General features: G+C 41.0%; 1 protein-coding gene across 1 annotated transcript; it reads left to right on the forward strand.

Moving 5' to 3' along the window:
• Positions 1–1119: 1119 nt before the first annotated feature.
• On the forward strand, positions 1120–10322 carry mchr2b (melanin concentrating hormone receptor 2b). The gene is made up of 2 exons (XM_080415868.1): positions 1120–1696; positions 7528–10322. Exons 1-2 carry the CDS (start codon positions 1293–1295, stop codon positions 8186–8188), a joined length of 1065 nt encoding a protein of 354 aa, XP_080271994.1. The 5' UTR covers positions 1120–1292; the 3' UTR covers positions 8189–10322.
• Positions 10323–10763: the final 441 nt, after the last annotated feature.

Below are 10763 nucleotides of genomic sequence, written 5' to 3' on the forward strand. Positions count from 1 at the left end.
CTAAATGAGAGTTATTGCTCTGATGACAAAGCTTGATTGTAAATTAACTGAATAGCCTATGTTTTATACGCTATTCATAAACAATTTAGAAATATAGAAGTGTGTAAGACTTTCATAAATAAATTAGTCTAGACCTGATGTAGCCTACCAAACTAAAGCTAATACTTAATTATCAATTAGGCATCAGGCTAGTCTGTAAATGAAATAATTAAAAGTAATATGCCTACTGGCGCTATTAGCCTATTCTTGTAGAAAAGCTACATTTCAAACGCCTTAAAATGTTTTCAGGTTATGGTAAAGGGATGTACTTTTCCAGTTATTGCTGCTTTATTATTACTTTGTATCAGACTGAACTCAATTCGTAATTGATCTCATTAAATGTGTAAAAAAAAAAAAAAGGATGTGTGTTTGTGTAGGCCTGTAGCGCAAGTAGGCACAAGTAGGCACAAAAACTGCCTCGAAAATGTCCTAATAATACACATGAAGCTTTATACTCTGCTTGATTTCGTCATGTTAATGGAAAGTGAAGGGAGGGAAATAGGGAACTATATTGGATTTATAGCATGTGTTCACTGAGCCGACAGTTGTAGGCTACTACAGTCATTGAAGGAATACCAAAACGCTCGTCCCAAAACACAGTCGCCCCGGGGCAAATCCGGCGACTTCTGAACGGTCGCCACCTGGTATTCCTAAACGTAATCCCAGTAAAATTATGCCTAAACCTAACCTTATTCCTAAACGTTACCTCAGTAAAACTATGCCTAAACCTATTATTCCTAAACGTAACCTCAGTAAAACAAATATGCCGAACCCTAAACTTATTTCTAACCTTATCCTCAGTAAAACAAAATACAAGAATACAAGAACCGCTGGGGGCGAGCGGTCCGCGAAAACAAATGGGGGGGGGGCGACCGTGTTTTGGGGCGAGTCTTCCGGTTACCATCGAGAGGCGCACAGCTGGGGCGCACGGTTACGCGCAGTTCTGTTTTGCATCCCTAGATAAAAGCAGGCATCCTTGTACTTGTGCGTCCTCCTGTCCCGTGTTCTATAGCCGTCTCTGTCTCTCTCTCTCTCTCTCTCTCTCTCTCTCTCTCCGTGTTTCCCACTGACCAGTCTAAGCATTCCACGTGATAGAAGACTCCAGAAAACAGCCTTGGGGAGAGAAGATCACTGAGCTTTGGAGAAGTTTGGAGACGAGACTGGCTGACAGCGCCTGGTCCTGGACGCGCTAATTCCTGCCTGTGCGGCATTAATTACGCAGGAGGAGAGAGACTATATTGGAAGGTCTGAAGATGAACGATACGGACATATTCTGCAGTGATCGAACAGATAATAACTCGACAAACTCGTCATGTTCCAACGCAACTGTTTCCACTTACAGTCACATCGACGTGGCCACTTTTATGCACATATTTCCATCGATTTATGCCATTATTTGCTCGGTTGGAGTCGTCGCCAACGGACTGGTCATCTTCGCGGTGGCGACGTGCAAGAAGAAGATGGTGTCGGATATTTACGTGCTGAACTTGGCGATCGCCGATTTGCTTTTCTTGCTGGTGATGCCCTTCAACATCCACCAGCTGGTCAGAGACAGACAGTGGGTGTTTGGTAACTTTATGTGTAAAGCGGTGGTTGTGGTGGATGTGAGCAACCAGTTTACCACGGTGGGGATTGTTACGGTTCTGTGCATTGACAGGTAAGTTTAAAAAAAAAAAAAAACATCTTCTTGTGCATTTTATGTCTTTACTTACAGCCAGGTCGGTGTGCAACAGGCCCTTAGCAAAACTTTATAAAAGTTGTGTTCTCAGTTCATGGTGTCATTTTATCACTTTGTAAGAGTAGATGTTACTTTATCCGCATTTATTTGTGGAGATCTAATTGTTCATATAGCCTGTAGGCCTACAGTTCATTTGACTCTGCCCTGGACAAAATTAATAGGGTGAGTATGGCAGGCTAATAATCAATTAGGGTGTCAGCCATGAAGTGTGAAATGCATCTGATGTAAATGTAAATGTTGTACACTAAATACAATGCTCCTGTACATGCCCACAGTGATTGTGGGTTTTAAAGCAGGGTATGAGTCATTAGAAATGGGTTCTAAAACGAATTAAAGATGACTGTGCCCATATCTCCCTGAATAGAGCCCAGCCCCCCCCAAAAAAACAGGACCAAATAGTGCCCAGTTCTCCCCCAAATCAGGACCAAATAGGGCCCAGTTCTCCCCCAAATTAGGACCAAATAGGGCCCAGTTCTCCCCCAAAACAGGACCAAATAGTGCCCAGTTTTCACCAGAAACAGGACCCGTTCTCGCAAGTGTCCAGTACTCAGCAAAAAGGGCCCAGTTCCCAGGTTACTTCAGTCATGTCACAAGAAAGACAGGTCCTTTAAACGATTTTTTATAACCGAATGTGTTCCCAGATTGCCTTATTATGACGCTTTCTCGCAATAACTAGTGGAACATGAGATGTATATATAAAAATGAAACACCATGCTATCCTCAAACTAAAATAAACCTAGGTGGGCCTTTTTCAGTTGCCCATGTAAAGTTCCTCAAATTGATTGATTGATTGATTGATGTACTTTATTTAGTAAGACATGAGAACAACAGTACATGGAAGTAGAAATTCACAATACAAGGTCTACTAAACTGGAAGGCTCATAAAAGCACTAAGCTTGTTTAAAAGGAGATCCCCACGCACACAAATCATGATGACATATCCACAAGTTTCCTAGGGGTTGAACTTGTGGGCATCACTTCCTGTCGATTTGATTAGATTGGATAGGATTTGATTGGATCAAATTGACAGGAAGTGATGCCCACAACGCCCTAGGAAACTTGTGGATAAGAGACAGACAGATATACACAGACACTACTATACATAACGTCATATATTCAGCTTACAGGTTACTGGTATGAAAAAAAAAGAGAAAAAAGAGGAAGAGTTCGGGGAGGGGGGGTTAGGTTAAGACTTTGACAGGGGCCAAAGTCTTAACCTAACCGAACTCTTCCTCTTTTTTCTCTTGTGAACTCCATCCGAATGTCTCCATCTGTCTACCAATGCAAACACCCTCACTTTCAGCAGTGGTAGTTGAATATGTCCTATTAGGCTACATGTAGCCTATAGACCCCTTAACAGACGACGTCACACTGATAAGAACCAGCATGCGCTCGCAGGCCGGTTATATAGACAAATGATTGGTCTATATGCACAATGCACTATAGATAGCATAGCATATTGCATTATTTGGCATTGACTGTCTGTGACCAGTGATGTGTTCTGCCATGTTACGCTATACATAGTATGACGTGCAGAACTTTAAAAAAAAAAAGCGTAGCCCTAACCATTTCATCCATTGACCACACACAAGCGTAACCACGACCACACACAGGGAATGATTATCGTATGCCCTCTGAAAAAACCTAGAACACACCACTGCCAAATAGTTAGCCTAGGTAAACAGTGGTGTAATGGTGATTTTCTTTTCAGGGGAACGGTATTTTAATGACGTCACATGCACGCGCGCGTCGGGAAACCTGTTATGCAAAGTAGCCATTTGAGTACTTGGCCATACTTTGCACGTGGGTCGTGGGCGTGAAACATTTCCAGTGGAACGCGGTGGTGTCCCGTGGTGTGCCGTGTAGCGACCAAAACACCACTGCTGGTAAACCATCCCGGTCGCGGAATTCAATTTCTGCAACCTGGGTGGTTTACCAGGCTACCAAATAGTTAATTATGAGAGAAAATTGTAAAGACAAGAGGTACAGTATGCCTAATATGGACAAAGGATATACACTAAGTTAGTTTTTGTTTGTGTTCTATTATAGGCCTACGTTTACCAAAGTTCCAAAATCTAATTTAGAAAAATCTGAAATAAGCAAGAGAGGGCCAATGGGAAATATATACTATTGTGCAACAGCTGCATGGGCATTATGTTTCCAGGTTGTTTGTACGTCCGTCCCACTCCCAACCTTAACCCAACACCCTAACCCTTACCGTGATATCTCAGGAATGCCTTGAGGAAATGTCATGACATTTGGCACAAACGTCCACTTGGACTCAAGGATGAACTGATTCGAATTAGATCAAGGTCATTGTGACCTCATAAAACCTTAAATATAAAACATAAACAACATAAATCATGAAATTTCTTTGAAGTCTTAATTCACTATATACTATATGAGTCTAGACAGACACGTTGTAAATGGCAGCTGGTTGGCTGAGTTATACAACCGTGATGTGGTATTTCTCGTGTGTGTGTGTGTGTGTGTGTGTGTGTGTGTGTGTGTGTGTGTGTGTGTGTGTGTGTGTGTGTGTGTGTGTGTGTGTGTGTGTGTGTGTGTGTGTGTGTGTGTGTGTGTGTGAGGGGCTTTTTGTTTATGGGATCACAGTTTTTCACAGTCAGATGACAGTCGACTTGGTCTTGGTATAAAATTGGACAATAACGTTTCACAAACATTGTGTAAACAGCAGTGGATAGATTGGGCAATAAAGTCTCTAAATATGATCTCTGAACCCCACCATTTCTGATGCCAGTGGTGTCATGAGCAGATTGGTGACTTGCATGGTGAATGTAATGCACATTGTAAAGAACTTTGGGTAAAGGCAGAAAGAACACTGGCTCTTGGGATCGGCACAGCTCACAAACATGATAATAATAAATATGATTAAAAAAAATACATTAGGCTATTAGGCCTCAAATACAGTGTGCCATTTTAGACAATCATGACTGGCCCGCACTTGCAAACACAGTGCACGCATGCACGCACACACACACACACACACACACACACACACACGCACACGCACACGCACACGCACACACACAGAGTGTGTTTCAACAAAATGTTGAAAAATAGCTACATCCAGCACACTGCTGGCTATAACAAGATTTCAGTTTTTAACCTGGATACATTTGCAAGCATTGCCCTTATGCAGAGCCCATATGCAGAGATAATCTATAATGTCTATAATGCAATATCTTCCTTAATAAAATACAGGACTCAGCCACACAACATCATACAGCATAATCATATTTTTGTATCAGGACTAGTTGAGCTTCACTTTGAGAGTAACATTTCAAATCTTTTTTAAGGTCTCCATTGATAAGGTTGCGTATCACTCTTGCAGATATCAGACATTGATTCATCATTGGTGGATCAACCAGCAATCTAGTACATCTAAACACCTATTCTTTTGACAACTCCATGTTCTATTAGTAATCACATTGATAATGGATTGATCTGTTCTCTGCTTTCAGTCATGATGTATCAGGTTGTCCAGAATTTGTTTTTGTTTTGAGACAAACAGCTAAGCCAGATGCACACGCACGCACACACACGCACGCACGCACGCACGCACGCACGCACGCACGCACGCACGCACGCACGCACACACACACACACACACACACACACACACACACACACACACACACACACACACACACACACACACACACACACACACACACACACACACACACACACACACACACACACACACACACACACACACACACACACACACACACAGTGATTATGCTGCATATCCAGTTATATTATAACTGGAAATATCTAATTGGTTCCATGGCGACACTTGGTGTGAATACAAACAAAGAAGTTGTAGTAATTTACTTGTTGCATGATCAGGAACAAGCCATTCAAAAGAGAAAACTCTGATTTGCCTAATTTAGCCTTAATTACCACTGAAGATTTTACTGTGTGATCATGCAGTCGGGCAAACGTGGCTTGGCACTCCATCATGTCTGCTTTTGTGTTTCTGGGTTGTTCATTATAGCCCTTACTGACTTCATTACTCAGCCCTGTTGCCATGGCAGTCTTGGCAACAAAGACTGTCACACTGGCAGGCATTATCACTTTTATGTTTATAATGACTGAATACACCTATTGGCGTTACACTGGCACGATCACTTTATGTATACAGTATATGTATATAACTGAGAATATACTTTCTATATGTTTTATCATTATTATTATTATTTAGCACACATCATCTTATGTAGATATATTTGATATTGTTGGTTTTATCTTCTTTCTGTTTATGTTGTACTATAACTGCAATTTGTGGGTAGTTTGTATGGAGAAAACAAATTTCACCCACTCTTTTACACTTGAAAAGTAAGTGATTTGACAATAATGTTGAAGTTTCGATGCATTCCTCTGACAAAGATCCAGCAGGAATGGAACATTAGTAAAAGTGATGTCACTCTAGTGGAGGGTGAAGCATTTCACCTTCTGGACTTATATTTACAGTACTCTTCCTACACAACTAAAATAAGATCTATACTGGAGGTGCGAGGATTTCCCACACTTCAAATAACTAAAGTATGGGATTCCAATTAGAAAGTGTTTTGCACAGGTGAACATTGTTGGCCCTGATGTAATGGAGGACTCAGAGAGATTGACTAACAGTAGAACGTTTTTTTACTCATGAAGGAAATAGATAACAAGCTTATCTCGCTCAAGGCTGCATCACATGTGACCTAACTGTACCGTTGCTTGTTCCGATCTCGTGCAGATATTGTTGTCAGTCCTACATTTGCGGTAACATAATGTGTTCTACTGTTATGGAAACACTGAACTCATGTGTTCTTTGAAATAAGTCAAGAGCCTACTGTGTGTTCACGGGTTGGACTGGGGTAAGTCCCTGCGACATACTAGCGTCATGTCCAGGGGGTGTACTTGTACATCAAGATGCCTCACGCTAAGGAAACAGGAGATAGACTCCTGCCCTGTGGGCCTCAGGGCTCGGCAAGGCTCACTACTATATGTTGAGGTTAAGGGACGTGATGTGTGCAGACCTAGTAGAAAGCGCCGGCGGCTCTCTACTAGTTGGATTGAAGCAGTCAATGTTTGACATACAACTGTAGAACCAGTACAGCAGGCGTGAAAAAGGAGGGCCAAATGAAAATGAACTACAGGAACGCTTTTATTTAGGCATTTTATTATCAGTCCGTGTGCCAACATGTCAGTCTGTATGCCAACCTGTCAGTCTGTGTGCCAAGTGCCAACATGTCAGTCCGTGTGTTAACAATGACACTTAGTTTACACACACACACGCACATAGCTTTCCACAATGAAAATAAGTTATCAACATTAATGTGTTTTATCCTATTGACATACATACAGTATGTGTACAAATATATGCTTCGTGCATTTCGTCAATAAAGATCAATCAGTCGATCAGTCAATCAATCAAAAGTGACCTATACAGTCTACGTGATTCCCCAAATAAAGAGAAGAATATGTTTTCTGGGTATGGAGGGATATAATGAAGCCTTTTCTTGGCTCTGTCGTGTCACCGCACCTGATTCAATTCTCGCAGCTTGTCAAGGAGGACAATTATCTCTTAAAGAGAACTCTGTGCTCTTCCAACAAAGCCTTTATTTACAATTTAGGCATTTACTGTATAAGGCGCTCTTATCCAGAGCGAATCTCTGTTGCACACTGTAATCCCTCTCTAACGAGTGTCCCTAATTCTAAATTGGCTAAATTCCTCCCTCTAGGTACATCGCCATCGTCCACCCTACCTCGGAAAGGCGAACCATCCAGTGGACCATTGTCATCAACATGCTGGTGTGGCTGGGAAGCTTCCTCCTCAGCGTGCCCGTCATGATGTACGCCCAGGTGGTTCGAACCCGAAAGATGGAGATGTGCATGATGTACCTGGACGGCCCCGGGGACATGTACTGGTACACGCTGTACCAGTCCATCCTGGGCTTCATCATTCCGCTCTTCATCATCAGCACCTTCTACTCGCTCACGCTCTACCACGTGTTCAGCTCCATGCGCCGCGTCAAGCGCAAGCAGACCGTCTGGGCCCGGAGAGCCACCAAGACGGTCCTGATGGTCATCGGCCTGTTCCTGCTGTGCTGGTCTCCCTACCACGTGATCCAAGTGGTCAACCTGAGCAACAACAGGCCGACGAGCGCCTTCGTCTACGTCTACAATGTCAGCATTGTCCTCAGCTACTCTCACAGCTGCATCAACCCGCTCATGCTGCTCTGCTTCGCTCAGAATTACCGCGAGCGTCTCTGCCACAGGACCGGCCGGGGCGCTTGGGCACTGGGCTCCCAGACTTCGACCACCAAGAGCACCATGGTCAAAACCGACGGCTCCAGTTGCATGGCCACGCCGGACCCCGGCTATCGCTCTACCGTCATCTGAATGGGACTTTCTGTCATTTGGTATACATGAGATGCTGCTGTTCAAAAGCTTAACCACTTGTAGATCGGCTATTTTCACTTTTCTATTATTATTATTAAAAAAAAGAAAATCTTTTTTGAAACCGTTAGAACATTTTGGAAAAAATATTTTGCCTTTAATGACATGCCCAAAATAGGGATGCCAGGTTGAAAGTGGTTAAGCTAAAAACACACACATACACATGCACAACTGTCTCACTTTCTGACACACTTTCTCTCTCACTCCCACTATTTATTTTACCCAATGCTTAACTGTTTTTATTTCCTCTATCCCCATCATGAATGGTGGTCATAGATGGAGGGTGGGTATGAGCAACCCTGTGACTGGGTAATTGCTCTTGTGACCGAGTGGAAGCATCAACACTTTCTGTGCTGGAAAACCTCGTTTGAATATTGACACTGAAATAAACTAACTAGGTGTCAACCTGGGACAGGATCCGATGACCCCTCCACATCACCCAGCGGCAGAATGTATATGTAAAGTTATTGATATTTATTGATACAGTCGGTATCAGTGGTTGTCATCGGAGAAAAGATGGCACTGTTACATAAGTGGTTTTGCCTGTATTGTGTTCGTCGTTGTTTATTTTCCCCCATCCCAAACATCCATGTCGAGGTGTTCAAGGAGAGCTCAGGAGAGTTCGTCTGTGAAGGAGTTACAAGGAGTTCTTTCATAGTACAGGAAGCTATTTTCAGCTACCACAAACAATAGGACTGAGGAGAGTGTGAAGGAAATTGAATGCCTTACGTGTTCAATGAACAAGAGAAAATGTTGCATAAGTGAATGTGACAGTGTACAGGAAAAGGGTATTTTATGTGTTATGTTTTGAAGATAACTTATGTCAGCACAATGATGATTAGTAATTAGTAATTGAAGTAGTAAAACTGATATATATATATTGCAACAAAGGAAAAAAAACAAGGCACTCTTCTGGTAAAAAAAAGTTATAAGACCTTTATTGATGTGGCTAGTTCACAATAGAAGTAGTTAAAAACTGTGATAACCAAAATATGTGTTGATATGTATCTATGAGATATATATATATATATATATTATATATTATATGTAAGATATATATATACATGTTTGTCCTACACGTTATATAAAACAGGATGGTCACTTTTTAAGTTAAGTTTGATCACACTATCCTAAATGGTTCCACTGTGTGCTGTATAAAATTACTGTTCTGTTTATTTAGTGTAATATTAGACTTTATTTGCTAGATTTGTTTTCACATCCCGTTCACAACACTGAATCGCACAGACATTAATACAGTAGCATACTAAAGACACAAACAGGCAAAGACAGTACATAAAATCTCCATAAATACATTCATACATCCTTAGCACACAATGTTGTCAGCGAGGAACATTGTTTGATTTGCTGAGCAGTGTTGTCTTTTGTTTGAGATTATACATAGATTATTATTGAGTGATAATTTACTGTATTTAATCCTTCAAATTATGTGTGTAGACTTCTTCAGAAAAATGGTCCACGGCAAAAGTTTAGTGTATAATATTTTGTACAACTTAGAGCTGCAATCCATAACTTTTTAACCTTTTTAATCATTTTAACCAATCTGTATGGTAGAGTATGTTAATACTATGTAACTAACACAAATGCAGTGGTTAGAGGCTGTCTCCCTACTCTTCCATTGAAAAAGTTAGATCCTACAGTATGGACGCCTACTAGTTGACAAAATATTGCATGAAGCTCAAAATGTAATATTTGGCCTGCCCAAAAGGACTTTCCGTCTTAGCTTAGCTGTAGAAAGCGATAGGGCATACATCTTAGGGATTGCAGCTTTGAATTGTAGAGAGCCGACATGTCAGATCCAAAAATGCCCAACTAGATCCTCAGAGTCAGTCACTGCATGGGGACAGTGGTGGAAAAAGTACAACATTCCTTTACGTAAGTAAAAGTATCAATACTGCAATATAGAAATACTCTGTTACAATTAAAAGTCTGGAATTAAAAATTGTGTTAAAAGTATTGGTATAAAAATGTACTTAAAGTACCAAAAGTAGAAACTACTCATTGTGTAGAATGTCCCATTTCACAAGTTTTCAAATGTGTGAAATCTTTTGAAAATAGCCGATCTACAAGCCCACAATGTGTCGCATCGCGACACATCATGAGCTTGTAGATCGGCTATTTTCAAATGGCCGAAATATATATACATGTAGGGCTGAAGTGGTTAATGTAGCTATGTTTTGTAATAATAATAAAAATCTGCAAAGTAACTAGTAACTAAAGTTTTCAAATAATTGTAGTGGAGTAAAAGTACAATATTTGAATCTGATGTAGTGGAGTAGAAGTAAAAGTACTGAAAACAGGAAATACTCCAGTAGATTAAAAATACCAAAACATTTTACTTAAGTACAGTACTTGAGTAAACTTACTTAGTTACTGCTGCTGGGGGAGCTGTGTGTCCATATCACAGCTTTGTGATGTCATGACCCTGGGAATATTTTTAGCCCCAAATATACAAATAAAAAATTAACAATGATGATGAAAAAATGCAGGTTTTGTTTAC

This window comes from Gymnoscopelus braueri (assembly GCF_963280865.1).
Source record: "Gymnoscopelus braueri genome assembly, chromosome: 20".
NCBI lineage: Eukaryota > Metazoa > Chordata > Actinopteri > Myctophiformes > Myctophidae > Gymnoscopelus > Gymnoscopelus braueri.